Genomic DNA, 26,999 nt, shown 5'->3' with positions numbered 1-26,999 from the left:
CTGTTTTCATTCTTTAAATCTGTCAGTTGTCGAGGTTTAAATAAAGGTTTGTATGAATGCCTGAATATTTGATTTATTTCTTAATACTGTTATTTTTTAAAGATTATTTATGTGGATTTTAGCTTGTATTGGACATTGATAGCCAGTTAATGCTACGTATAAACCAGTTAATGCTATGTATAAACCAGTTAATGCTATGCATAAACCAGGTAATGCTATGTATAAACCAGTTAATGGTACGTATAAACCAGTTAATGCTATGTATAAACCAGTTAATGCTATGTATAAACCAGTTTACGCTACATATAAACCAGTTAATGCTACACATAAACCTGTTAACGCTACGTATAAACCAGTTAATACTACATATAAACCAATTAATGCTACGTATAAACCATTCAATGCTGAGGTAGTATGATTGACTTCCTGTTCCCAGAAATCTGACCACAACTAATCAATAATCAATCAGTCAAAGAGTGTTTGTCACCATTTATTGATTAAATTGACAGACAGAATATTAAGGAGCTTTGCAGGGGAACTTTTTAGTTACATTTTATTTTGAAGGGTCCCAACTTAGTTTCCTGTAAAATATCTGACACTAATAGTGTTACAACTGTGTCACAACTTTATTGATTAACCAGTCAAACTCTTCAGATCGATCGAATGTATTGATCAGGTGACTGAAGGTATCGATGAGGTGACTGAATGTATTGATCAGGTGACTGAAGGTATCAATGAGGTGACTGAAGGTATTGAAGGTGACAATATGTATTGATGAGGTGACTGAATGTATCGATCAGGTGACTGAATGTATTGATCAGGTGACTGTTAGAGAAGCTGCTGCCATTACATGTTTCAGCCACAGGTGGTGCCGACGAGCAGAAGCACTCTTCAGTGGATGCACCACCACATGACTACCACCGAGGCCAGCAGACCAATCACAGAGCTCGCTGCAGTAGAGGGGGCGGAGTTACACAGGTCCGAGTTACAGCACTTGAAGGTGAAACTGGAAACCTGGAAGTAATCGATACAGTTATTGATCAGTGATCAGGAAAGAGGAGTTTATTCAGTTCTGTCCTGTTTGCAATGTTGGAGGTCAGGGCCAGCTGAGTCCAGGACCATCTTAGCGCAGGACCACCTGTGTGGGGGACCTGAAGTCTAAAATAACTTTATCTACATGAAGAACTTCAAACAGGTGAGTCAAACACACAAACGGTCTCTTTGCTGTGGTTGTACTGGTTTGTAAGAGTAGAATGGAATACAGTCGAGTAGAGTAGAGTAGAGTACAGTAGAGTACAGTGCAGCTTTTACCTGCGGGAACATCTGGCCCAGTCTGCCGTACTCACAATCTGAATACTTCAGACACTGACGGTAAGTCATTCCACCTGCAAAACAGATAAGAAGGAACAGTAGAATCTTAGTAGAATCTCTAAATAAACTCATCTGGTTCGTTCAGCTGTGGGCAGAATGAGTTTGAATTATCTGAGGTTAGGGGAGCCTCCAGGTAAAGGGGCAGGTATACAAGTAGAGGAACAGGTAAAGGTACAGGGGTAAGGGTAGAGGGAGAGGTGTACAGGTAGAGGTACAGGTAAAGGTACAGGGGTATGGGTGAGGAACAGGTAAAGGTACAGGGGTATGGGTGAGGAACAGGTAAAGGTACAGGGGTATGGGTAGAGGGAGAGATATACAGGTAGAGGTCTACAGGTATACAGGAAGAGGTACTGGTGTACAGGTAGAGGTACAGGTAAAGGTACAGGGGTAAGGGTAGAGGGACAGGTATACAGGTACAGGTGTACAGGTACAGGTGTAGGTGTACCTCTCTCGTTGAGTGTCAGACAGGCGTCGTCATAGCTACACTCTCGTTGTTTGGAGCAGCTGCCTGTGTAGTCCTTACAGCTGTAACACCGAATGGCTGATCCTGAAACACAACACATCAGAGTCTACCACTTGAGTTCAGGACTGAAAGCTGCACTGTGTGAGATTTGGTCCGGCTCTCCTAATCCTTGTTAGATCAGTGAAATATATCTGAGATACATTTTAGTTCTTCTTTATCTTCACTATTAATTATGTTGAACAAAAAAAGGATTATTTAGTTTAGATTGTTCAGGGTCAATGTGACGAAAGCCAGTTTGATATGATCAAATAAAAAGCCCACGTACCCAGTCCAATCAGAGCCGAGCAGATCACCAGACCGATGAACATGGAGCACTTCATTTTCACACTGAGTCCACAGCAGTACACCATTCATCCATGTGAAAACAAAACATTCAACATACGACCATGTCCACTTCCATATTCACTACCGTGTTTACTATCATTATCACTGCCATGTCCACTATCATTATCACTATCACTGCAATGTTCACTAACATGTCAACTATCAAGTCCACTATCAGTATCACTACCATGTCCACTATAATTATCATTACCATATTCATTATCATAATCACTACCATGTCCACGGGCATGTTCACTACCATGTCCTCTATCATTATCACTACCATGTCGGACGTCCACTATCATTACCTCACCATGTCCACTATCGCTATCACTACCATGTCCACTATCATTATCACTACCATGTCCTCTATCGTTATCACTACCATGTCCACTATCATTACCTCACCATGTCCACTATCGCTATCACTACCATGTCCACTCTCATTATCACTACCATGTCCACTGGCATGTTCACTACCATGTCCACTATCGTTATAACTACCATGTCCACTGGCATGTTCATTATCATGTCCACTATCATTATCACTACCATGTCCACCGGCATGTTCACCATCATGTCCACTACCATGTTCCCTATCGTTATCACTACCATGTCCACTGGCATGTTCACTACCATGTCCACTATCATTATCACTACCATGTTCACTATTATTATCACTACCATGTCCACTATCATTACCTCACCATGTCCACTATCGCTATCACTATCATGTCCACTACGATGCTCACTACCATGTCCACTATCATTACCTCACCATGTCCACTATCGCTATCACTACCATGTCCACTGGCATGTTCACTACCATGTCCACTATCGTTATCACTACCATGTCCACTACGATGCTCACTACCATGTCTACTATCATTACCTCACCATGTCCACTATCGTTATCACTATCATGTCCACTATCATTTTAACTACCATGTCCGCTGGCACGTCCACTACCATGTCCACTATCGTTATCACTACCATGTCCACTACCATGCTCACTACCATGTCCACTATCGTTATCACTACCATGTCCACTACCATGCTCACTACCATGTCCACTATCGTTATCACTACCATGTCCACTATCGTTATCACAACCATGTCCATTATCATTATCACTACCATGTCCACTGGCATGTTCACTACCATGTCCACTACCATGCTCACGACCATGTCCACTATCATTACCTCACCATGTCCACTATCGTTATCACTACCATGTCCACTATCATTATCACTACCATGTCCACTATCGTTATCACTACCATGTCCACTGGCATGTTCACTACCATGTCCACTATCATTATCACTACCATGTCCACTGGCATGTTCATTATCATGTCCACTATCGTTATCACTACCATGTCCACTGGCATGTTCACCATCATTCCCACTACCATGTTCACTATCATGTCCACGCTCATGTCCTCCACCATGTGTCTACTCACCAGCAGCAGAAATACTGTAGGTCAGCTGTCCTGTTGTTGTTGTAGTTGTAGATGTTGAGGAGACCAGAGACGACTGTTGACTCTGACTGACTGAGGGCTCAGTGGAGCAGAGAGACCGCGCCCACTGGGAGGAGCCTGTAGAGATGCTGTAGATAAAGTTTGATTGTTTTCTCTTTGAATGTCACCCGATTGAAAGTCAGAGGAGTCAAATCCTGTAATCACTTGTATGGACGATTATATAATATGATGATGTCATATAATTGACTATTATATCATATAATGGAATATATGATATTATAATGATCAAGATCCACCTGTGCTCATTTTGCATCTTGTTTTGTCTCTTAGTGGTGGTTTTGTGTCTCTTAGTGGTTTTTGAATTGTAATTACATTATTGATCCTCGTGTTAATGTGTTAACACTTTAGTTTGTGTCAAGTCAAGATCCCATCAGCCTCAGCTGTGTTCATTAGAGCGTCGCCACGGCGATGATGTGACGATGGCGGTGGATGAGAGGCTCTGTGTGGTTTTGTCCCGGGTCGACCCACAAACAAAGAGGTCTCAGAGAGGAACAATGAGACCCAGAGCAGAGGAGGACACCGAGACGAGGACCGAGACCGGGACAGAGACGGAGTTCACAGCTGCAACACAGCAGCCATTCAACACCATCATCACACCACGCTCATTAATATTCACGGCACTCAGCCAATCAGGAGCCGGCCTACAGGGAAACAACAGACGACCTTCAACAAACAAGAATGAAACCGCAGGTGAAGGTCAAAGGTCATCAATGTAATCTACTTTGTTCAAACGAAATCTACTATGTTCTAATGTAATCTTCTGTGTTCTCATGTGATCTACTATGTTCTAATGTAATCTACTATGTTTTAATGTAATCTACTGTGTTCTCAATCTCATGTAATCTACTATGTTCAAATGTAATCTACTATGTTCTAATGTAATCTACTGTGTTCTCATGTAATCTACTGTGTAATTGTGTGATCTAATGTGTTTTTATGTAATCTGATGTGTTCTAATGTAATCGACTATGTTCTAATGTAATCTACTGTGTTATAATGTAATCTACTGTGTTCTAATGTAAACTGCTGTGTTCTCATGTAATCTACTATGTTCAAACGAAATCTACTATGTTCTAATGTAATCTGCTGTGTTCTAATGTAATCTACTGTGTTCTCATGTAATCTACTATGTTCTAATGTAATCTACTGTGTTGTCATGTAATCTACTATGTTCTAATGTAATCTACTATGTTCTAATGTAATTTTGTGTTCTCATGTGATCTACTGTGTTCTGTGTGATCTAATGTGTTTTTATGTAATCTGATGTGTTTTAATGTAATCTACTGTGTTCTAATGTTATCGACTATGTTCTAATGTAATCTACTATGTTCAAATGTAATCTACTATGTTCTAATGTAATCTGCTGTGTTCTAATGTAATCTACTGTGTAATTGTGTGATCTAATGTGTTTTTATGTAATCTGATGTGTTCTAATGTAATCTACTGTGTTGTAAGGTAATCTGCTGTGTTCTAATGTAGTGGTCTTGCACAGCAAGAGGGGCCAGGGTTCAAGTCCAGGTCCGGGTTCCTTCTGTGTGAGTGTGCATGTTCTCTTTGTGTTAGCGTGGGTTCCCCCCAGGTTCTCCAGTATGTGAGGATGCGTGAATATGTTAAATCATTTATAATTATTTTGTCACATTTAAAGTGATGTCATGGCTCTGCCAGCTGCTGATTGGTCCACAGAGAACAGGTGAGCACCATCTCTGATGATAAATGAAACCTCCATTAATGATTCAGCAGCTTCACTTTGAGCCTGAGTTGGTTTTTAGATGCCAACGACTGAAGGTGAGTTCAACATGTTTCCATTAGATTCTACTGGATGTTTCTATTAGTTTAGGGGGGGTTTAGCTCAGGAGCGTCTGGCTGGCAACCGCAAGATTGCAGATTCGATCCCCGGCTCCTCCTAGCTGAGTGCCTCTGTCAGTGTGTGAATGTGTGTGTGAATGGGTGAATGTCAGTCATTCCTGTGAAGCGCTTTGGAGAAAAGCCCTATATAAATGAGGCCATTTACCATTGAGTTTCTACTGGATGTTTCTATTAGATTCTACTGGATGTTTCTATTAGATTCTACTGGGATTAATCTGTCTTTAATTATTTCTCTGCAGTGATAATCAGAAAGACGTTTATTTCATAAAGTTTACTACTGATCGTGAACCATCATGGACCTAGACGGTAAACATTCTATTTATTTACAGGTTTTTATTTAATGAGACATTTTATTGTTTTCTGATGTTAATTTGTTGTTAATTTGTTGTTTTCTTCAGAACTCGATGAGATCCGTCCAGCCGTCTACAGAGCTGCCATGAAGCTTCTGTCTCTGCAGAGACTTTGTCGCTGTGAGTCCCACCGCAGTGCTACACTATTACTACTACTATACTGCAGTACTACAGTCCTATACTGCATGTAGTATGTATGTATGTAGGAGTACTACATACATACATACATACAAACAACTACGCTGTTTGTGTCTCCAGTGGATGCAGTGTCTTTACGACACATCACAGCAGGCCTTCACCCAATAGGCGGAGTTAATCTGCACCAGGAAGTAGGGCTGAGCAGACAGGAAGTGACCCAGACTCTGAACAGGATGTTCCACAGCGTGTCACAGGAAATAGCTGGTCATGTGACTGTGGAGCCTCCAGAGGAGACTTGTCGTCTGATGTTCAGACTCAACGACGGGTCAGTGAAGTTGTTATGATTATTGTTGTTCTTAAATTATTTCATATATATATATATATATATATACTATATATCTACTGTTTGTGTTCCAGGAGTCAGTCAGGTTTTATTTCAGCTGCTTCACTTCAAACTTCTCTCATTGCTCTGTCAGCTGATCCTCTACTGGTGAAATACAGAGGTGAGGACATGTATGTCTTTCTGTCTGTCTGTCTGTCTGTCTGTCTGTCTTTCAATCAGCTGATCCTCTGCTGCTGAAATACAGAGGCAGGACATGTCTGTCTCTCTCGCTGTGTCTGTTTGTTTCCTTTACACAGCCTTCAAAATAAAAGTCTGATGCTGTGTCTTTAGTCCAGTGCTCCCTTCAGACTAATAGCCTTGTGTTGTTCAGCTCTGGTGGCGGTTGCAGAGAACAGTTCAGGATCCGTCAGCAGGTCTGGACTCAGATGTTTGCTACAGGACCTCAGCCAGGTAAAACTCGACTCACTACATTTCCCAGCATGCCCTCTGCTCCATCTCTCTGACGTGTGTGTGTGTGTTACCTGTGTGTCCAGGTCCCGGCGGCGGTGCAGGAGGACGCCGTGTTCGGTGGCGTGGAGGCGGCGGTGAGCTCGTGTTTTAACGAGGTGAGAACACGAAACAAACGACTGCAGTCGATTGGTCGTCGTAGTTATGACACAGCGTCGACCTGTGTATGCTTCCAGGTGTCGACCCCGACAACACGTGGAAAACACGTGTTGTCATGGCTGCAGAGCGAGCCCCGCTTGTTGCTATGGTTACCCACTCTGTACCGCCTGTCCGTCAGTCAGGACGTCCGTCACACCGTCCGCTGCCACACCTGCAAGACCCGCCCCATCATCGGGCTCAGGTGAGTCTCTCATGGTCAGCCAATCATCATCTGAGGATGTCAGCTGTGTGTGACCTGTGTGTGTGTGTTCAGGTATCGCTGTGTGAAGTGCGTCAACGTCCACCTGTGTCACAGCTGCTTCCTGACAGTCGCACAAACAGCCAAACACAAGAGGAACCACCCTGTGATGGAGTTCTGTACCCAGGTATCACACACACACACACACACACACACACACACACACACACACACACACACACACACACACACACACACACACACACACACACACACACACACACACAGGTGGAGGTTTTGACCTTCAGTCTGTCCATTAGCCCACCTGGAGGGAGTCTCTAAACTCATTAGTGCACAGCGCCTGTCATGCCCTGTTGCCACGGCGATCCACCCAGACACACGCCCAGAGGAGGAGGGTCCTGATGTGGGCGGAGCCGGGGGAGACTCAGGACAGGTGAGTCAGGTGTGACTTCATACATCAACACAAGAAAAGATCTTTATTAAAGTTTGTTCCTCAGAGCTCCGCCCCCCAGCGATGCCCCAACACGATTGGATGCCCCAGCTATCAGTCACAGTCCTCCTCCTTATGACAGAGACGTTGCCCATGATGCATCAGTGCAACTTCCTTCCTGCTCGTCTTCATCAAAAGCTCTGCAGACTGACGAGGAGACGCCAATTGAGCAGGTGATCTCTGATGACCTCACTGGCGACCTTTGATGACATCACTGAATGACGTAATAATAATAAGGATCATGTGTGTTGTTGATCAGCTGATGGCGTCTGTTCTGCTGAAGGAGGTGAGAAACCTGCAGAGAGACAAATGGTGAGAAACCTCCTCCTCCTCCTCCTTCTCCATCTTCTCCTCCTCCTCCTCCATCTCCTCCTCCTTCTGCTCCACCTCCATCTTCTTCTACCCCTCCTTCTCCTTCTGCTCCTCCTCCATCTTCTTCTTCTTCTGCTCCAACTCCTTCTTCTCCGTTGTCTTTAGGCTGATGGAGAAGCAGTTTCAGGTGTGGAGGCTCACTGTCCAATCAGAGCAGGGCATCCTGGAGGACAGGTGCTCTGACATGGAGGTTACCATGGAAACGCTGAGAGAACACAACCTCCGTCTGCAGTGCTCACTCACACAGGTAAACACACACACACACACACACACACACACACACACACACACACACACACACACACACACACACACACACAGGTAAACACAAACATACACACACAGGTAAACACACACACGCATGTAAACACAAACAGGTAAACACACACACACAGGTAAAAACACACACAGATAAACACACACAGGTAAACACAAACAGGTAAACACGCACACACAGGTTAACACACACACACAAACAGGTAAACACACACACACAGGTAAACACAAACAGGTAAACACACACACACACACACAGGTAAACACACACAGGTAAACACAATAATACACACACAGGTAAACACACGCATGTAAACACAAACAGGTAAACACAAACAGGTTAACACACACACACGTCAGCTGACTGAAAACGGGAGAGTTCTTTGACATAAAGGCCAACATAGTACATATAAATATAAACAAGTGAAATGCACCATGGGAGTTGTGGTTCTCTCTTTTAGTTCCTGTTGATAATCATTTCCTCCTTCTTCAGACTCTGAGCAAGATGGAGACCCAACAACACACCAGCATCAAGCCACCACGGGTTAACCTGGAGTACCTGGAGTACCTGGAGAACATGGAGGACACTGAGAAGACGGAGGACATAAAGAACCCGACGGACACTGAGGACACAGAGAACCTAGAGGACATTGAGAAGACGGAGGACATGAAGAACCCGACGGACACTGAGGACACAGAGAACCTAGAGGACACTGAGAAGATGGAGGACATGGAGTACCCAGAGAACCTGGAGGACATGGAGAACCTAGAGGACACTGAGAAGATGGAGGACATGGAGTACCCAGAGAACCTGGAGGACATGGAGAACCCGAAGGACACTGAGGACATAGAGAACCTGGAGGACACAGGGAGAGAAAACTTCACAGAGGAACAATGCCAAATAACATCTCCCACAATGCACCAGGACACACCACGGTCACATGGCAGCCACAATACAGAGGAGCATGCAGGTGACGGGTTTCTCCATCCTCTAATAGGACAACAGGAAGGATCGGAGGAGCAGACACAGGAAGAGGGCACCTGTCTGTCTGAAGAAGAGAATTGTGGGACATGTAGTTCAGAGGAGCTGCTGCTGGAGACTGTAAAGAGACTTAAGACTGTGATGGAGACAGACAGGTGGAGAGAGAGACACACAAGTGAGTCTGTGATATTAAACATGTGTAATAAATATAGCTCATATAAATAATACTATTATTTCAATATTCAAATCATTCATTATTCATTTATTATTTTATTATGTGATTTTCATGAGTTTATATTAAATAATGAGTCTCATTCACTGATGATCTGAATATTCAGATTTATTTTCGATGAAATAATGATTTTTTTAATTTCGATTTTCCTGTCTAGGTGAGAGGAAGAGGACGGAGCTTATGCAGGCTGCAGACCAGGTGGGAGACTCCATACACCACCTGGTGGATACTGTGAGAACTGACAGATACTGATGACTCATTTAGCTTATAAAAGTTGTTTATTCAACATTAATTATTGATATTTAAATGAACATGAGTGTAAAGGTATAAAAGATCCAACAGCAGAACCTGACAACAAGGTTAGGTCACCTGACCAGGTGTGTTTAGTATTACAGAAAAAACAGCTGCCAACATTATAATAAAATAATTTCATCTAATTCAAGTTTTATTTTCTATTGTTTAATATTTTTTTTTTGTTTTAATGTAAAAATAATTTGATGTTTGTATGTTTTTCTTTTCATGATTTCAATAAATAAATAAAAAAAATATTTTTTTAAAAAGGTCAACTTTAACTTTAAAATGTTTGCACATGAACATAAAATTTAATTCTGATATTGACATCAGCAACGTTCATGTATGATCGAGCATACATACAATACAGTATATATAAATGATATACCGGTATATATATCCATCCATTGTCTACCGCTTATCCTGTACTACTCACATACAGGAGAACCCAGAGAGAACCCACGCTCACATGGGGAGAACATGCAAACTCCACACAGAAGGAACCCAAACCCGAACCCGACCCGGGAATCAAACCCAGGACACTCTCGCTGTGAGGCGACAGTGCTACCCACTACACCACGGTGCAGCCTATATATACTGTATATCATATATATAAATTATAAATATATATATAAATTATATATATATATAATATCTTTTCTGGATCATGTGAGTAAGTAAAGGCATGATGAGGTGTCCCGCTACGTGTCCCGCTACCTTCACCTCCGCTCGCAGCCCCCCCTCCTCCTGGCCTGCCCCCGGCGGGGGGAGGGACGGTGAAGCGGGCCTGTAGAGCCAGGGACTTGATTTCCGGGTCCAGCCCGGCGCAGGCCTTCCCTCCTGGGCTGTGGAGGTGTGGTCTCAGCTTTGGTTCTCCTCTTGGAGGGTGGGGGTTGTGTCCTGCCCCCCCCCCTCCCCTGCTCTGACCTGCTGTGATGCGAAGGGGGTGGGGCTTGAGACGAGTCCCGACTGAGCGTACTCAGGAGGAAACTATTGGCGTTGCTGAAGGTTGTCCGATGACTGTCTGATGACCTCTGACCTCTGACCCTGGAGGACCCTGCGGTCCCTTCCCCCGGCGGCCTGTCAGCATTCAGGTCTGGACTCAGACTCCTGAACAGCTGACGGATGCAGGACGGGGGTGGGTTGGGGGGGCCTTGCCTCCAAAGGAACCTCTTGGGGGGGTTCTTCAGGATGCGGTTGCTGCTGGCATCGTAGAACCTGACAGGATGTTGTTTGTACGTAACCTTTAACCCCTGTGGGTCCAATGGACGCCTTTTCTTCCTGCAGCGTTTGAGGGCGGAGCCTGGTGCAGGTGTGTAGGTGGGGGTGGGGCCTGAGGGGGAGCAGAGCAGGTAGACCAGAGAGGTGCAAGGCTGCAGAGGTGTGACAATGTTTGAGTACGACGGAGGGAGGCTGCGCCAGGTCTGGACCTCAGGAGTCCTCTCTGCTGAATTGCGATTAGCTGCAGGACTGCTAGTGGGCGGGGCCTCCCAAGCCTGTTGACGGACAGCTGGGGCGACCCATTGGACTGTCTGAGTGCTGTGACTGACTTTAACCACCTGATGGAACAAACACAGGTAATGCAGACATGTTTCTCAACAGGAAGTGACTGAAAACAGCCTTTCGTTCTCACCTGACACCTGGACGCCACTCGGAAGGTCCGCCCTCCTCTCCTCGTCCTCCTGACGTACGGCGAGTCGTCATCACAGTCCAATAAGGGCAGAATGCCGTTGGCTGGCTCCGCCTCCTTGTTCTGACTGTGCCCTTTATTTTGGCTCCTCCTTCCATACCTGATAAAGATGACATCAGCAGAAAAACAATGGTACAGGTGGGTCTGCACCTATATAGGTGAGTGTATAGTATACAAACAACATACGATATAATACCTGGCCAGAGACTCGGAGTCGAAGTAGCAGACGAATCTCTCCCGTCTGAACTGTTGGACCAGTTTTACCACCTTCTCCTCATCCTCCTGTTCGATCTGGGTCCATGTCTTCCCCCTGAAGGACTCTGGGAAATGTTTTGGGGCCGGCAGAACCTCCTCTATCGGCAAGGTCCAGAAGCCCTCGTCCTGCCTGACCCCACCTCCTGTTCGCTGGTCACTCTGGAGGGCGGACTCAAGCTGGTACGAGTACACTTGGTCCTCCAGGTCCACCTGGACGTCCATCAGGCAGCTTATATCTCTCCCTTCCACCTGGCTTACCTGGACAGGTGTGTCTCTGAGTGTTGTTCCTCGCTGCGAAACCAGAAACAACAAAAAAACAATGTAGTCTAGCACACCGGAGCTTCACCAACTCAGACCTCCGGCGGTTGGAACACAGTACCTGGACAGGTGCGTCCCAGTCGTCACTCTGTGTTTCCAAGGAGACGGGAAGGCTGAAGTGGAAGCTCTCTGTCTCCTCCAGCTGGCGAGGGGTGGAACTGACGCCATGACACATCTGGATCACCTGATCAACGTAAACATGTGATTCACTTGGGGATCGACTCCAGATGAACAGCTCACTGTACAGACGGACAAACCTCCTCGATGGTCTGATCCAGAGCGTCGCTGTGGTCCGAGGAGAACGCCTGGTCTTTAAGAGCCTCCCTCCTCTCCTTCTGCCAGCTCAGCCAGGGCCTCGGCTGGGTGGGGGGCCATGGACCAGGGTCTGGGGGCCAGGGATCAGGGTCTGGACCCATTTGGGGCTGGGGACTAGGGTCTGGGGGCCGGGGACCAGGGTCTGGAGGACCCCTGTGGAGCAGTGATGAGGTCGAGGAGTCACTGGCTTTCCTTCTATTAGTCTTCCTGTGGGCCTTCCTGTGGACAGAGGGTGGAGCCTGGTGATGTGGGGGCGGCGTCTGTACCAGTGACAGAGTGTGACCTACGGCCCCTCCTTCCTCCTGGTCTCTGATTGGGTCAGACAGCCTCTCCCAACTCGCCAACCCTGTGACCCCCTCTCCTGACTGGCTGTGTGTGCGGTCGTCTTCCTTCTGATTGGCCAGCTGGTAGGAGGCGTGGTCAGAGTTGGACAAGTTTTCACGAGTGCCCAGTGAGCAACTGTCGTCGTCAGGGAAACGGAGATCATCAAGTTCTGCCCTCGGCAACAGAGGGGTGGAGACTGATGGGAGGTCATCGTGAGACGGCCTGACGGAGACAAAGAAATAACCCACGCAAAATGAAACCAGTGAAAAAACATTCGAGATTGAGATCGCAGACATTAGCCCCTCAAGTTAGGGTTAGTTACCTGGGGTCGGTGTAGCGGTTTGGGTGTTTGTTCTGGTTACCTGGGGTTGGTGTAGCGGTGTGGGTGTTTGTTCTAGTTACCTGGGGTCGGTGTAGCAATATGGGTGTTTGTTCTGGTTACCTGGGGTCGGTGTAGCGGTACGGGAGTTTGTTCTGGTTACCCGGGGTCATTGTAGCGGTGTGGGTGTGTTTGTTTTGGTTACCTTGGGTCGGTGTAGCGGTACGGGAGTTTGTTCTGGTTACCTGGGGTCATTGTAGCGGTGTGGGTGTGTTTGTTTTGGTTACCTGGGGTCGGTGTAGCGGTACGGGAGTTTGTTTTGGTTACCCGGGTCGTTGTAGCGGTGCGGGTGTGTTTGTTTTGGTTACCTGGGGTCGGTGTAGCGGTGTGGGAGTTTGTTTTGGTTAACCGGGTCGTTGTAGCGGTGCAGGTGTGTTTGTTTTGGTTACCTGGGGTCGTTGTAGCGGTGCGGGTGGTGCTGCAGTACATCCTGCAGAAAGCGCTCCAGCAGGGTTAGGGTGGTTCTGCTGCTGCTGGCGGTGGCGACGGTGCTGGAAACTCGGGAAGACGTCCTAACAGAATCCAGGTGTCTGAGACTGGACAGGTGCTGAGAGAAGAGGGTATGATATCAGTAATTCTGACTGGACAGCTCAAGTCACAGCTCACCAGCTCAGATAGAGGTGTACAGATGTACCTGGTCCAGGTTGCTGTAGATGACTCTACAATATCCACAGTAACCCTGCCTGCTGGGCTGACACCTGGATGGACCAGGCTGAGACTCCACCCACATCCTGTCAGACAGAGTATCTTTTCAGTACTACTTGATATATTACTACTTAATTTAAACCCATAAAAATATAATCAACAAATCTGAAAAACACAGACCCAGATCTAAAATGTTGTTTTTATTTTTTAATAATGTGACCATGTTTAGCATAAATACGTCACCGTGTTAGATGGAGACTCTAGGTGTTTAGTGTGATTACGTCACCGTATTAGATGGAGACTCTAGAGGTGTTTAGTGTAAATACGTCACCGTGTTAGATGGAGACTCTAGAGGTGTTTAGCGTAAATACGTCACCGTGCGAGAATAATCAACAGGTAGACTCACCTGCTGGTGGACTCCACTTTCCTTTGGTCACCTGACCCACACACACACACACACACACACACACACACACACACACACACACACACACACACACACACACACAGACGATAGTATCATGAATGGAATAAGCAGTATAATTCGGTCAGTGTGAAGGTTGTTCTTACGGTCATCATGTAAGTCTGACATCCTGCTTTTCAACGCCTGAAACACATTAGAGACGTAAACATTAAATTTAGTATTGATTAATTACATGCTTGTCTATCTTTTACATGAGATTTTAATTATATGTGAATGATATGCTAATGATGTGCTAATGACTTCTCGCCTCGAGCCAGTGCTGTCAGTGAGTCATCCATCCAATCAGAGCGCTCCATGCTGTAACCGACAGTAACCAGGTGAGAGTTTCAGGTGGAGAGTCCATGAGCCTGAACAGAGAAACAGGTCAGAAAATATATTAATGATAATAATAATAATCGTTAACACTCTGTATTGTAGTAAATTAAATACTTAATTCAAGTTTGTATCACATTTCTGTAGTTTATCCATGAAATAATATGAAGTCAGTCTCTCAGATAATCGTTACATAATCCAAGACCTATAATCAATCCGATTAAGTACAATAATGGTGCGTTTGTTGCTGAGAACTAAACCTCTCGTCAGTTACAAGATGGAATTAAAGGTGATTTAACAATAATCATCAAGACAAAGACCTGCACTCGGTATTTCGATTTTAACGATTAACAAAGTGCTTTTCTTTAAAGATCGTTTTATGTATGAGCCACGTGAGTCATTATTCATAATATGCATTATTTATTCTTAAACATGTCCCCACTAAAAAGTTGAATTAGAACCTGCTCTCGTCCCTAACGTAACTAAACCAATCAGAGCACAGCTGTACAGCCCCTGTGATTGGCTGACGATCTAGGTCGCGCTCTGATTGGCTGACTCGTCAACGTACACTAGCTGCAGCGTTAATAGCTCCGGTTTAGACCCGGTTCACTAAAACGGGTCGAACCGGGTTCTCTGGAACTATGACGTTGCTGGTGATGACGTGTCTCCGCCGTTAGAACCTGCTGCTAGCATTAGCAGTCGGCTAGCTGTTAAGCACGCGGCTGATCAGCTGTGCTACAGTGGAACCTGTTGGGCGGTTCGTTGTAATGACGCGAAAATTGACGAATGGATTATGGATCACTTTGTTTACCTGTAGTTGTTTGTTTACTTTCAAAGATTAGTCTTCTTCCGCCGCGCGCTGCCCTGCCGCTCTGTTTAGTTTCCGGTCTGATTCTTCTTCTACGTTTTTTCTTTTTACTGAGACCGCGTCACAGCAGCAGAGCAGTGCTGCCGCCGACAGGCCGCACGGAGAACTACACCCCATGAACGGATTCAGATCCGTGGTTCATCTTCATGACGTTTGACCCTACATGTCTAAATTCTAATCACATCTACACATCTGATGTTTGTTCTTCGGTTATGAGGAAGACTTTATTGTGTGGAAGGAAACCGGCTGTCATAACATGAAGAGATGCTTTATTTAATACAGAGCTGCAGCTCCACCCACTGACTCATGTGAAGAAAGACAGTCTTCAGTTTCAAGTGCTTTTTATTATTAATGCGACGATCGTGATTAAATCTTGTTGAAAGCAGCAACGTCCATGGACTGGACGAAGTCCTCGAAGGCTGAGATGTGCTCCTCCAGGATGTCTGTGCCCACCTGCCAGGTAGAGACGGACCGTTACAACTCAACACGGGCAACAGGTAGAATGTACAACGGGTAGAACAGCTCACCTTGTCGTCTTCCACCACGCAGCCGATCTGCAGCTTCTTGATGCCGTACCCGACTGGGACCAGTTTGGCTGCAGGACAGGAAAGACATTGATCAGGGTTCTGTGCAGCTGTGATCAATATGCATAGCTGGTTCCTCTGCAGAGTTTTCAGATCATCAGTGACATCACATGTTCAGTTGAAAGATGGTGATATGAGATCATCATCAAGTCTGCAGACACTCACCCGTTTATAAAATAGTCTAGCTGAAATGAAAAGCTCTACATTATAGTAGTAGGTGGTATTCTTACACTGTCCCCAGACCAGCCCGTCCATCTGAATACTGCGAACACACTCTTCCAGCTTTGCCATGTCCGTCTCGTCGTCCCACGGCTTCACGTCTAATAGGATGGAAGATTTGGCGATGAGGGCGGGCTCTGAGGAGGAGGAGGAAGGTGGGTCAGTTACCATGGAAACGAGCCTTAACTTAGTCACAGGAGAGCAAGAGACTCTCAGGTAAACAAGGTGTCCATCAGGCAGTCAGACGAAAGATGGTGATTGGTTTATCATCATGAAGAGTCGTTTAGGACGTGTATTCAGTGCAGGTTAACCGATCAATACTGTGATAGGCGCAGCGTACTTTTCGACTTCTTGGCGGCGTACTGTGCCAGACGCTCCTCCTTCAGCCTCTCGGCCTCAGCGTCCTCCTACAACACAAAACGGGACGTTTTACTTAAATGGAACGTTACTCCGATGACGGTCATAGATGACATCACTGTGACCTCACCTCATCGTCGGAGCCGAACAGGTCGATATCATCATCGTCGTCGTCCTTGGAGGCGGAGACAGACGTGGTGTCGGCCACACCTGCAGGGCCGTACTGACCCAGAGGTTTCTTCACACCTGGGAGACTGACAGGAGTAGGGGCCGTCACTGATGATGTCACACCCCGCGTACACACAACCCACCCGACACTGGCGCCGCCCTCACCTGCTCTTCTGGGTCTGGTAGGACTTGATGTGGTTGTACCAGCGGAGTGCGTGGCACAAGTCGGCCGTGGGCGGGGCCAAGATCGCTTCGAAGACCGCCACGTCTGCCTGAGAGGGGACAAACCTGAGGACAGGAAGAGGAGGTTCAGACCGACACCAGGGTCCTCACTAGAGTCTAAGAGACCGGTGTAGCACAGCGTCATGGTGGAAGGGACTAGTAAACTAGCGATTCCACCATGTTTTAAGAGTTTGAAGTGGAGTAATGATTATCAGGATAATCTCTCCTGCCATGATTGGTTATGTGTCAATTATACTGTAAATGAGTCACGTGACCGTCCTCGTGGTTATTAAAGTATTTTATCTGCAGGACTCACTTCTGCACATTAAAGCCCGATTACAACAGAAAACAACGTTAACTTGTGTGTTCACGCGGAGACGTAAAGAAACGTGACACGTCGTAACAGCTAGCATGGAGCCACATGGTGCTAACATACTACTAACAATAGCATGCAGTCTAGTTCTTCACCTCAAAAGGAACTACAAATCAATTTACTTGAAAACCCGATCGGGTTATCAGTTAACGCACCTTCCGAAATTTTAACGTTTAATGTCGGCATATTTAAATATGTAAACGCCGCTAGCAGCCTGTATGTTAGCCACAGTTAGCACAGCGCGGAGCCAAGATGGCGGCCGACCGGCAGCTGCCAGATTCTCCGCACGTCTTTCAGACCCTCTGCGGTTCCTTGGTGGTCTGGGGTCTCGGGTCTCTGCCGTACTGACCCCTCGATGTAGCTGCGCTCCGACAGGAAGCCGTTCAGCACTTTGAGCCCGGAGGCGGATTTCAGGTCACCGAAGCCCATAATCCCGAAGTTGGTCCGAGGAGTCAAGAAGGAGCCGCCGGAGGAGCAAGAAGAAGGAGGGAGGAGGCGGGAAGAGCCAACTTTATATCCGGAGACAGACCCCTCCTCACCGGAAACACGGCTCCTCCTCCTGAGTCGGCGGGGAGGAGGGTTATTTATTTGTTTATCTGTTTATGTGTTTATTCAGTTATCTATCCATTATTCGGTATTTGTCTATATATGTATCTAATCATTTGTTTATTTATTGATTTAAATATGTATATCCTGCATTCTACATATAATATTATAGTTATTTAAGTATTTAAAGGTGCGTTCTTGACTTCTTTGTAACCTGAAACATTATTTCATCCTCTTGGACCCTCATGTGTTTCTTCACCCATCCACATTCAGCCTGCCGTTCTCCATGCCTTTGTTTCCTGTCTCACTGACTGTCTCACTGACTGTCTCACTGACCGCCTCAATCACTGTCACAATGCCCAGCAGTTAATGTTGTAAATGTTTATCACACAATGTCTGTTTGTGGTTTCTCTTCTTCTCTGTGCTTACATGGTTTGAACTCAACCTGCCTCTGACACAAAAATGCTGTCGGACCTGTCGTACAGTCACATGACCTGCTCTCATTGGACGCTGCCGGCTTTTAACCTTTTAACACACTCGCTGTGAGAAGAGTGAGTTTCAGTCAGACACACAACGTTACACTGGACGGTGTTGAGGATCAAAGAGAAGAAGAGTGATGGGTCAGGCTCACAGCTCCACCTCTCCTCAGGTAAATCACACTTCAGGTCACCTGACAGGCAGCTGCCTCACCACAGCTTTGACAGGTGTGTTTCTGTGTTCAGGTGATACTCATGGGTTTGGACTCGGCAGGAAAGTCGACTCTGTTGGCCAGACTGCTGACAGGACAGGTGAGTCTCAACAGGTAGATCCTCAATGTTGGACAAGTGACTATCAGTGTGTCCAGGTGTGACGGTTCTCGTCCGGTGCTTTAAGGTGATGGAGACATCTCCTACCATCGGGTTCAACGTGGGAACTCTGGACCTGGACAAGAAGACGTCCCTGACTGTTTGGGACGTTGGAGGACAGAAGAGCATGAGAACCAACTGGAGGTAAACGAAGACTAAACAAACAAACAAACAAACAAACAAACAGATGAATGACTCATCCTCTTTGTCTTCAGGTACTACCTGGACGACTGTAAGGCTCTGGTGTTCGTGGTGGACAGCAGTGATCCAACCCGACTGCCGGAGGCCCAGAAGGTCCTGAAGAAGGTCCTGAATGATGAAAAGCTACGAGGAGTTCCTCTGATGGTTCTGGCCAACAAGAAGGACCTGCCCAACTCCATGACTATCCGAGAGGTATCACACAAAGAACCAGTTCACTTTAGAACAGTTCAACATCTTCTGTGTCAATGTCTCTCTTTATTGATCTCTTCCCCCCCCCCCATCATCCCTCCCAACCCCTTCTTCTCATCCTCTCTGTCAGATCTCCAATCAGCTGGATCTTCCCAGTTACGTTGACCGGTTGTGGCAGATCCAGGCGTGTAGCGGTTTGAAGGGACTCGGACTCCAGCAGGCCTTCATGTCCATCAACAAACTCATCAAGAAGACATGAGCAGGAAGAGAGGGAGGAAGAGTGGGAGGAGAGGGAGGAGGAAGGAGAGGAGGAGGAGAAGAGGTGGAGGAGATCACATGAAGCAGACTGTTATAACATTTATTATTTCCACCAAATGAAAATGAACCTGTTTGAGTGTAAATAAGTTCTAATCAATCTAGGAAGATGATTGTGTGTGATCAATAATCAAATTTAAAGGAGGTTTATAGGATCGTTACACTCTCATATTAATGTATTGTTTTAATCAATCGATGAATATCAGGTATTAATTATTACATTTCAGGCAACAGAAAGTGAATTAAAGATTGTGTAGATGAGTTCTGAGTAAAACACGAGTCTGATTGATATGAGCTTGTTTAATGAAGGATCAATAACATCGATCACATGAAGAGGAATTCTGGGTAAAAACATTCATCGTCATCTTCACATCTTCTTGTTCACGTCGCTGTCCGGTCTCAGTGTATGCAGCCTCTTCAGAGAGAACCAGGATTGGACCAGCAGCAGAACCGGGACCAGGACCCAGACCCCATTAAAGAAGACCAGGTAGACCCACAGGTAGAGCCAGCTGGACGTGTCCAGGTGAGGACTGCCAATGAGCCAATCGGGACAGAACGTCATCCAGCCGCCATAGAGCTCGCACACGCTCAGAGCCACCTGCAGGAAGTGTCTGGAAGTACACACGTGTAGTATTACCTGCAGTATTTGTCCCTCAGTACTGAGTGTATCCGTAGTACAGCCAGTAGAGTCCAGTCTGTAGTACATGTTGTAGTATTACCTGTAGTACTTGTCCCTCAGTATTGAGTGTATCAGTAGTACAGCCAGTAGAGAGTCGAGGACAACAGTCAGAATTTCTATGGAGACGATTGTTGGATCAGAAATCAGCCAACGATGATCAGCTTTGCTGTACTCCTTCCCTGGAGAGAGAGACAGGTGGAGAGAGAGAGAGAGAGAGAGAGAGAGAGAGAGAGAGAGAGAGAGAGAGAGAGAGAGAGAGAGAGAGAGACAGTTGAACAGACAGCAAGCACTGCTTTTAATACTTTACTTAATGTACACAAGTACTTGTGGAAAGCAGATGAATGTGTTTATATGTGTACATTAGATGTAATGTACTAGAGGTATATTGTAGTACGAGTATATCAAGGAATGTACTACATTAGAAGGAAAAGTACATGACTCACAGAGTTCAGCTAGTGGACCTTCAGACGTCTCCACCGTCCCCCTCAGAGACATGTAGACAAACGGACCTTCCTGTGGACAGACAGACGTAAACAACAAACAAGTCAGACGTCCCCACCGTCTCCCCAGAGACAGGTAGACAAACAACGTAAACAACAAACAAGTCAGACGTCCCCACTGTCCCCCCAGAGACATGTAGACAGACAACATAAACTACAAACAAGTCAGACGTCCCCACCGTCCACCCAGAGACATGTAGACAGACAACATAAACTACAAACAAGTCAGACGTCCCCACCGTCCACCCAGAGACAGACAGACAACGTAAACAACAAACAAGTCAGACGTCCCCACCGTCTCCCCGGAGACAGACAGACGGACATTCAATTCAGGAAGAAGAAACACCGGATGAATGAAACGGGTCCTGATTGGTCGTACCAGTGTCAGGTGGACGATGACATCATAGAAGAGCCACAGCAGGATCCACCTGTCTTCTGCAGAGCTCCGCCCACCATACCTGCGTGTTAGCAGGATGGCGGCTAATACCTGGATGCTACATGCTAACAGAGACAAGACTGAGACCATAGAGAGGCCAGGGTGCGTCGCAGAGTCCATCTGAGGTCAGTATGTTGTAGTACTCTGTAGTAATAGTACTCTGTTGTAGTAGTCTGTAGTAGTACTCTGTAGTAATAGTCTGAAGTAGTACTCTGTAGTAGTACTCTGTAGTAATAGTCTGTAGTAGTACTCTGTAGTCTATGGTAGTACTCTGTAGTAGTAGTCTGTAGTAGTACTCTGTGGTAATAGTCTGTAGTAGTACTCTGTAGTAATAGTCTTCGGTAGTACTCTGTAGTAGTAGTCTGTAGTAGTACTCTGTAGTAATAGTCTGAAGTAGTACTCTGTAGTAGTACTCTGTAGTAATAGTCTGTAGTAGTACTCTGTAGTAATAGTCTTCGGTAGTACTCTGTAGTAATAGTCTGTAGTAGTACTCTGTAGTAATAGTCTGTAGTAGTACTCTGTGGTAGTACTCTGGATGAAGAATCAGGATCAAACTGTGTAAATGTGGAGACTCTTCAGACCCCGCCCCCACCTCTCTGGTTGGTTTTTCGTGCACCTGAGTCATCCCATTGGCTGCTGAGGAAAACACCCCACTTCCTGACCCCGCCCCCTCCCACAGAGACAGCAGAGGTCAAAGGTCAACAGAGTCTCAGTAGACCCAAGATTCCATTCATAAAACTACAGATTTAACGTTACTGAACTTTTAGAACCATTTTACAGGTTCATTAAATAAGCATTTAGAACCCAAATAAGCATTTAGAACCCATCCATCATCTAATAATAATAATAATAATAATAATAATGATGATGATAATCATAATAATAGTAATACAAATAATAATTAATCGTAATAGTGTTCATGATGAAGACATGGGCAAAGAAGTTAATACAAATAGATAAACTTTAACAGTGGACCAGAAACTGTGTTGAAGTTTGTGTGTGATGAAGTGTCAGCTTCCCTCCACCAGGAGGAGACAACCATGTTTAACTTCTCACCAGATTTACTTTGATTTGTCTTCAGTTTAAATGATCGTTTCGTCTATAAAATACACTGAAGTTGAAATAATAATAATAATAATAATAATAATAATAATAATAATAATAGAATGAGAGCCATCAAACAACAATAAGGTTACAGAATTTATTGATTATAGATTTCAGGTGATTCTCACACACCTGTTGGATGATTGACACTCTGACACAAGTCAAACAGTAAATCTTCTTTGGCAGCAGAATGTTTCAATTTATGTAAAAAACAAAAAAAGGTAAGAAAAACAGCGACTTTAAACCTGAAAATAACAAACTTATCAGCGTTATGGATATTAATACTTAAGTTCTGTGAATAAGCAGTTAAATTATCAACAGGCTGGAAGATATCAACACACATTCTCAGGAGAACGTTCAGGGAACCTTAGAGGTACTTTAGTGAAACCATAAAATGAAACCATAAATGATGCAAAGAGTCGTTTAGTGTTCTCACGTCACCTGGTTCCCTCATGTTGATGATCAGCTGATTATTAGTTTATATCAGTCAGCTGTTTTTGAAGGAAATCGAGAATAAACAGGAAAAGCAAACAAAACATTTACCAGTAAACCACACGTAGTGTTTTTGTTTTTAGGTTTTCAGATCAGTTGAAGAATGAAATGTTCAAACTCTCCAACTTCATTCAAAGCTTTATTCTAAAAATGAGAAATATGTTTTTAATGACCAGTTAGATTTTGGAGATACGTGGTCTTCAAGTTCAGATGTTCAGATGTTAATCTGTGAAATATCCATCAATAACCAAATCTCATAACATTTAGTGAAATCTCTTTGTGTCTGAGGAAGCTAAGCGAGGCTGATCAATCAACCTGAATGTAACTTATTGATCGTGTTTAACGGAAATGATTGATCTGAGAAGAAGAAGATTTCACTAAACGTTGGACTGTTTATGGTTCATCCTGTTTCTCCTCCTGAGGGAGGGTGGAGGACAGAGCGTACTCCTGACTGACTCCCTCTGAGACCACCGACAGATCTGCCTCCACGCCTCCCTTCTCCTCATCCTCGACCCATCCCTCCTCCTCCTCCTCCTCCTCCTCCACCCCTCCCTTCTCTTCCACCGCCACCTCTTTCTCCTGCTCCACTTTCTCCTCCTCCTCCTTTGCCTCCTCCTCCTGCTCGGCTGGAGCCAGCTGGGCGTGGACCTCGGTGAAGGGGATTTCCTGGTCACTGCTGCCCAGCGGGGAGAGCTGGACGTCAGCCTCGGGGAAGGCGGACTCCTCCACCTGAAGAGGAGCGTCCGGGGGCTGGGAGTCAGAGCTGCTGCGAGGCTGAAAACACAGGAAGTGGAACAACTCTGAGGATCCTTCTGTGAGAACTTCAGAGTAACTTAAAGGAACCTTGAGGATTGTTTGGACACTTTGGATACATTTGGAGTGGAAAAAGTTCCATGGAGGAACATTTGGGGAAGTCAGAGCAGAACTTGAGGAGTGGAGTGGAAACCATAGGTGATTGTTCAGGGAACCTTAGGAGAACCTTGCCAGGAATGTTAGTGGAACTAACTAGGACTAAAGGTAATCATTTTAGGGGGATGTTACAGAAACTAGTGCTAAACGTAATGTTGGGGGAACCTCCAAATAAGGGAGAGCGCTGATAATAATCATATTGATGGAGCATAAGAAGAACCAAGAGTACCTTCCTGATAATCATATTGATGGAACATAACAAGAACCAAGAGTACCTTCCTGATGCTGAAGGTCAGAGGTGAAACCTTCAGACTGGAGGTTTTCTGTTTGATCTTCTCTCGTTGTTCCTGAGAAACAATCTTTGTTCCGATCTTCGTCATCTTCTTTTCGATGTTCTGCCTGGAGAAGGCCTTCTTCAGACTGTCGACCTGCAGAGAGAGAGAACCTTTTACCCCTGTCTGTCTGACTGTCCATCTGACCGAACACCTGTCTGTGGCTCTTACCTTCTTCAGACTGGAGCGCTTCAGTTTCTCAGCTCTGGACTTCTCCATGTTCTCCAGATCATGAGGCCACATCTCCTCTTCCTCTAGCTCCGCCTCCAGCCCAACGTCCTCGTCAGATGAGAGGTCGATGGTCTGGAGTCCGCCCTCATTGGATCTGTTGCCGTCAATGAGGCCCGCCACCGATTCATCACCTTCTTCCAAAATCTCATCCCGAGGGAATGGAGGAGGATCCTTCACGAAAACACTGGAGGGGATCTCGTTCTCCTCCTGACGTAGAGGAGAACTGTTTGAGGAACCTTACCTTGAAAATGTTAAGGGCCCTGAGGGGAACGTCAGTGGAACCTGGAAAAGACTCTGTGGGAATGACAGGAAGATATTGGGGGAACCCTGTGGAACCCTAGAAGAACTACCCATGAATTACCTCCTCCTAAACTTTTGTACCTTGATGAAATCTTTTTTCGCGGGTTCTCCACATACGTTTTTCCATATAGTTTCAGGACAACAAAACAAACAGGAAATGAAGAGCAGGAGGGCAGAGAGTGAAAGGGTTAACCGTCTGACAGAGAACCACACCCACTGAACTCACACATGCACTGAGGAATGCTGGGTATTTTAGGGAGGACAGAAAGTTTAGTGTGGGTGAGAGGAGACAGAAACACACAGAGTAGAAGAGTAGAGAACGTGTACTTATGGACGTGGCAGCTGGTCAGAAAACAAGAACACAGTTTTACTCTAATAGAACCTAATATAGAACTGGTAGTTCTAACTTTGATTACAGTCAGCGCTCTACTGGATCGGATCTCTGGTCTCATGATTACTCACTTTGTTGTTACCGTGACAACCAGACCACATGAGAACAGCTCACTCAGACCTCTGTCTCATTTTCTGCAGCCGAACCAAATAAGGTCAGAGATTGGAAATCTCCAACAGACAAAGAGAGGCCGGGAGAACCGTACTGTCTGAGGAGAACCATAGTATCTGAAGATAACCACACTGTCTGAGGAGAACTGTAGTATCTGAAGATAACCACACTGTCTGAGGAGAACCGTACTGGCTGAGGAGAACCATAATATCTGAGGAGAATCACACTGTCTGAAGAGAACCATATCCAAGGAGAAACTACTCTCTGAGAAAAACATAACTCAATGAAAACTTTACTCATCACACTCACCTGGAAGATGAGAACTTTGAAGTTGTTCCTGCTGATCAGGTGGGCGTGGTTCGCTTCCAGCTTCTTCACCTGGACACCTTGACGCTCCATCTTATCACGCACCTGCAGAAGCCGGGTACAGGTGTGATATAGATCTAGACAGGTGATATATATATATATATATATGTATATATATATATACGGTATACATTACCTCTTTCATGGTGACAGACAGTTTGCGGCTCTTGTCCAGTAATTTGCTGACGGTGTTGGAGGTGTGACTGTGACTCTTAGACAGTTTGGTCATGTCCGCCTGGATCCCTCGGACCACGCCCTCCATCTCTACCTGGTGCACCTGGAACACAACCAACCAATCACCAATCTGCTCGTTAATCGTTCACATCATCTTGTGAACCGTTCACTTCTCCTGTGGTTACTTCATATTTTCATCCTCTGTTACCGAGGAGACTAGTTAGCTCAGTAGTTGATCGTGTTGCTAACAGAACGCACAGTGCACACTGTTGTACCCGCTGCATTGTGGGTAAACAGCTTGGTGAGTTTAACTTTATTATTGGTCCAATTCTATGACGTGTCTTCTGGGGGGTTCAGGTTATGATTGAGCCTTCTTTAAGCCCCGCCCCCTGCTGTTTTGGGGGGAACTACAAAGTGATTTGGTAGAGCAGCAGACAGGTTTGAAGGGTTGCCAGGAGATAAAGAGCATCTTCAGTAGCACAGAAGAATGCTAACGTAGTCAGCTAATGTTAGCACCAGCGGTTTTGAGAAATGTAGATCTCCAAGTCCAGGAACCAGTCTGAACATGAAGGACACCTGAAACCCTTAATGAGTCTGGATGGTGCTACGTTGTGATTGGCCAGTCTGTGTTCAAGGGGCGGGACTTTGTAAACGGTCGCATTGTTTTGCTTCAATCACGAGACACCTCGGTGTATTGCAGAACAAGCTCTGAACCGAACCCAACTCTGAGTTTTCACTAAACCTGCTTTCTGGACCCCGTCCCTTCTGGACCCTAACCCTGGTGGAGATCTGCGAGAACCTTTCTCCTTAAAGATCGGTTCTCTGTCGATGAAAACAATGTGAGGAATCTCTGGTCACAGAGTGAAACATCTGGTAAGGGACTGATTGAACCCACGAGTCCTGCTGAGGTCATGTGACATCTGAACCAGAATCAGATCTTTGTTCTGATGAAAGGAAGAGAAACCCAGAGACCAGCTGGAAAGCACATCAAGCTTTTCTTTGGTTTGGAGTCAAAAACCGGGAGATAGTATACCTGTGTCTGTGCTGTCTGTGCTGTCTGTGCTGGCTTACCTCCATCTTGTTCTGGTTTTCCTGGACTGCGTCCAGCATGTTGACCAGTTTGTCCAGCAGAGTGAGGACGGTGATAGCGTTGACAGGACCTTGACTCATAGTGTCAGGGTCGAATCCTGCCAGGGGGGATGTGGGGGAGACCTGGTCCTCCTGGTCCTCCTGGTCCTCCTGGTCCTGCTGGTCCTGGTTCTGGGGGGGGACCAGTAGGTCCTGGCTCTGATGGGTCTCAGTGGTCACCATGACGACTCTGAGTCAAACCGAGACTCCAGAAAGTTCAGAAACTTTTTCCTGCTGCAGAAAAACACTGAACCGCCTCACTCAGCCGCCCTC

The 26,999-nt window shown here is 45.8% G+C and overlaps 7 protein-coding genes across 7 annotated transcripts in view; 2 read left to right on the top strand and 5 right to left on the bottom strand.

Annotated features, from left to right (window-relative positions):
• Nucleotides 1-477: 477 nt before the first annotated feature.
• Nucleotides 478-3,774, bottom strand: LOC311009641 (CD59 glycoprotein-like). The gene is made up of 5 exons (XM_084003945.1): nucleotides 3,682-3,774; nucleotides 2,160-2,221; nucleotides 1,817-1,918; nucleotides 1,312-1,385; nucleotides 478-1,014 (listed from the first exon to the last, which is right to left on the bottom strand). Exons 2-5 carry the CDS (start codon nucleotides 2,212-2,214, stop codon nucleotides 892-894), a joined length of 354 nt encoding a protein of 117 aa, XP_083860071.1. The 5' UTR covers nucleotides 2,215-2,221; nucleotides 3,682-3,774; the 3' UTR covers nucleotides 478-891.
• A 1,330-nt stretch (nucleotides 3,775-5,104) lies between these two features.
• Nucleotides 5,105-9,972, top strand: dytn (dystrotelin). The gene is made up of 14 exons (XM_084003845.1): nucleotides 5,105-5,931; nucleotides 6,024-6,095; nucleotides 6,234-6,438; nucleotides 6,531-6,616; nucleotides 6,827-6,906; nucleotides 6,990-7,061; nucleotides 7,140-7,303; nucleotides 7,376-7,487; nucleotides 7,621-7,754; nucleotides 7,819-7,984; nucleotides 8,071-8,123; nucleotides 8,289-8,430; nucleotides 8,953-9,616; nucleotides 9,831-9,972. The coding sequence occupies exons 1-14, from the start codon at nucleotides 5,919-5,921 to the stop codon at nucleotides 9,923-9,925; spliced, it is 2,058 nt and encodes a 685-aa protein (XP_083859971.1). The 5' UTR covers nucleotides 5,105-5,918; the 3' UTR covers nucleotides 9,926-9,972.
• zdbf2 (zinc finger, DBF-type containing 2) lies at nucleotides 9,933-15,734 on the bottom strand. Its single transcript, XM_084003844.1, has 11 exons — nucleotides 15,498-15,734; nucleotides 14,622-14,721; nucleotides 14,461-14,497; nucleotides 14,297-14,327; nucleotides 13,880-13,976; nucleotides 13,635-13,792; nucleotides 12,485-13,088; nucleotides 12,289-12,411; nucleotides 11,851-12,200; nucleotides 11,598-11,754; nucleotides 9,933-11,523 (listed from the first exon to the last, which is right to left on the bottom strand). Exons 3-11 carry the CDS (start codon nucleotides 14,480-14,482, stop codon nucleotides 10,684-10,686), a joined length of 2,382 nt encoding a protein of 793 aa, XP_083859970.1. The 5' UTR covers nucleotides 14,483-14,497; nucleotides 14,622-14,721; nucleotides 15,498-15,734; the 3' UTR covers nucleotides 9,933-10,683.
• Nucleotides 15,735-15,878: 144 nt separating this feature from the next.
• Nucleotides 15,879-17,984, bottom strand: eef1b2 (eukaryotic translation elongation factor 1 beta 2). The gene is made up of 7 exons (XM_084003847.1): nucleotides 17,827-17,984; nucleotides 17,048-17,170; nucleotides 16,845-16,968; nucleotides 16,698-16,764; nucleotides 16,369-16,494; nucleotides 16,082-16,149; nucleotides 15,879-16,007 (listed from the first exon to the last, which is right to left on the bottom strand). The coding sequence occupies exons 1-7, from the start codon at nucleotides 17,904-17,906 to the stop codon at nucleotides 15,921-15,923; spliced, it is 675 nt and encodes a 224-aa protein (XP_083859973.1). The 5' UTR covers nucleotides 17,907-17,984; the 3' UTR covers nucleotides 15,879-15,920.
• A 533-nt stretch (nucleotides 17,985-18,517) lies between these two features.
• arl11 (ADP-ribosylation factor-like 11) lies at nucleotides 18,518-19,836 on the top strand. The gene is made up of 5 exons (XM_084003849.1): nucleotides 18,518-18,672; nucleotides 18,746-18,811; nucleotides 18,897-19,012; nucleotides 19,084-19,261; nucleotides 19,389-19,836. Exons 1-5 carry the CDS (start codon nucleotides 18,640-18,642, stop codon nucleotides 19,515-19,517), a joined length of 522 nt encoding a protein of 173 aa, XP_083859975.1. The 5' UTR covers nucleotides 18,518-18,639; the 3' UTR covers nucleotides 19,518-19,836.
• Nucleotides 19,837-19,870: 34 nt separating this feature from the next.
• ebpl (EBP like) lies at nucleotides 19,871-21,727 on the bottom strand. Its single transcript, XM_084003848.1, has 4 exons — nucleotides 21,132-21,727; nucleotides 20,696-20,765; nucleotides 20,293-20,431; nucleotides 19,871-20,184 (listed from the first exon to the last, which is right to left on the bottom strand). The coding sequence occupies exons 1-4, from the start codon at nucleotides 21,306-21,308 to the stop codon at nucleotides 19,941-19,943; spliced, it is 630 nt and encodes a 209-aa protein (XP_083859974.1). The 5' UTR covers nucleotides 21,309-21,727; the 3' UTR covers nucleotides 19,871-19,940.
• Nucleotides 21,728-22,375: 648 nt separating this feature from the next.
• cavin2b (caveolae associated protein 2b) overlaps nucleotides 22,376-26,999 on the bottom strand; it is a 4,636-nt gene continuing 12 nt past the window's right edge. Inside the window, exons 1-6 of the mRNA XM_084003916.1 lie at nucleotides 26,670-26,999; nucleotides 25,561-25,701; nucleotides 25,368-25,469; nucleotides 24,197-24,463; nucleotides 23,969-24,121; nucleotides 22,376-23,558 (exon numbers count right to left, since the gene is read on the bottom strand). The exon at nucleotides 26,670-26,999 is cut by the window's right edge and continues 12 nt beyond it. Coding sequence (XP_083860042.1) covers nucleotides 23,178-23,558; nucleotides 23,969-24,121; nucleotides 24,197-24,463; nucleotides 25,368-25,469; nucleotides 25,561-25,701; nucleotides 26,670-26,909 — 1,284 coding nt within the window. The 5' untranslated portion in view covers nucleotides 26,910-26,999 and the 3' untranslated portion in view covers nucleotides 22,376-23,177. The remainder of the gene's footprint in view (nucleotides 23,559-23,968; nucleotides 24,122-24,196; nucleotides 24,464-25,367; nucleotides 25,470-25,560; nucleotides 25,702-26,669) is intronic.

Source organism: Eutrigla gurnardus (assembly GCF_963514095.1).
Source record: "Eutrigla gurnardus genome assembly, chromosome: 24".
Taxonomy (NCBI): domain Eukaryota; kingdom Metazoa; phylum Chordata; class Actinopteri; order Perciformes; family Triglidae; genus Eutrigla; species Eutrigla gurnardus.
This window is presented reverse-complemented; position numbering and strand designations above follow the sequence as displayed.

Excerpts from the sequence above, each read along its gene's own strand:
- LOC311009641 (XM_084003945.1), bottom strand. The coding sequence starts at position 2,214 with ATGAAGTGCTCCATGTTCATCGGTCTGGTGATCTGCTCGGCTCTGATT. Across the intron at positions 1,919-2,159 it reads CTCGGCTCTGATTGGACTGG|GATCAGCCATTCGGTGTTAC; the intron begins GTACGTGGGCTT and ends GTTGTGTTTCAG. Across the intron at positions 1,015-1,311 it reads TGGGCCAGATGTTCCCGCAG|GTTTCCAGTTTCACCTTCAA; the intron begins GTAAAAGCTGCA and ends GATTACTTCCAG.
- dytn (XM_084003845.1), top strand. Across the intron at positions 7,062-7,139 it reads TGAGCTCGTGTTTTAACGAG|GTGTCGACCCCGACAACACG; the intron begins GTGAGAACACGA and ends GTATGCTTCCAG. Across the intron at positions 8,124-8,288 it reads AACCTGCAGAGAGACAAATG|GCTGATGGAGAAGCAGTTTC; the intron begins GTGAGAAACCTC and ends CGTTGTCTTTAG.
- zdbf2 (XM_084003844.1), bottom strand. The coding sequence starts at position 14,482 with ATGTCAGACTTACATGATGACC. Across the intron at positions 12,412-12,484 it reads TGGATCAGACCATCGAGGAG|GTGATCCAGATGTGTCATGG; the intron begins GTTTGTCCGTCT and ends TACGTTGATCAG. Across the intron at positions 11,524-11,597 it reads GAGTGGCGTCCAGGTGTCAG|GTGGTTAAAGTCAGTCACAG; the intron begins GTGAGAACGAAA and ends TTGTTCCATCAG.
- eef1b2 (XM_084003847.1), bottom strand. The coding sequence starts at position 17,906 with ATGGGCTTCGGTGACCTGAAATCCGCCTCCGGGCTCAAAGTGCTGAAC. Across the intron at positions 17,171-17,826 it reads GAGCGCAGCTACATCGAGGG|GTTTGTCCCCTCTCAGGCAG; the intron begins GTCAGTACGGCA and ends TCCTGTCCTCAG. Across the intron at positions 16,008-16,081 it reads GCGTGGTGGAAGACGACAAG|GTGGGCACAGACATCCTGGA; the intron begins GTGAGCTGTTCT and ends TCTACCTGGCAG.
- arl11 (XM_084003849.1), top strand. The coding sequence starts at position 18,640 with ATGGGTCAGGCTCACAGCTCCACCTCTCCTCAG. Across the intron at positions 18,673-18,745 it reads ACAGCTCCACCTCTCCTCAG|GTGATACTCATGGGTTTGGA; the intron begins GTAAATCACACT and ends TTCTGTGTTCAG. Across the intron at positions 19,262-19,388 it reads ACTCCATGACTATCCGAGAG|ATCTCCAATCAGCTGGATCT; the intron begins GTATCACACAAA and ends CCTCTCTGTCAG.
- ebpl (XM_084003848.1), bottom strand. The coding sequence starts at position 21,308 with ATGGACTCTGCGACGCACCCTGGCCTCTCTATGGTCTCAGTCTTGTCT. Across the intron at positions 20,766-21,131 it reads TCATCGTCCACCTGACACTG|GAAGGTCCGTTTGTCTACAT; the intron begins GTACGACCAATC and ends GTCTGTCCACAG. Across the intron at positions 20,185-20,292 it reads CTGAGGGACAAGTACTACAG|ACACTTCCTGCAGGTGGCTC; the intron begins GTAATACTACAA and ends GTGTACTTCCAG.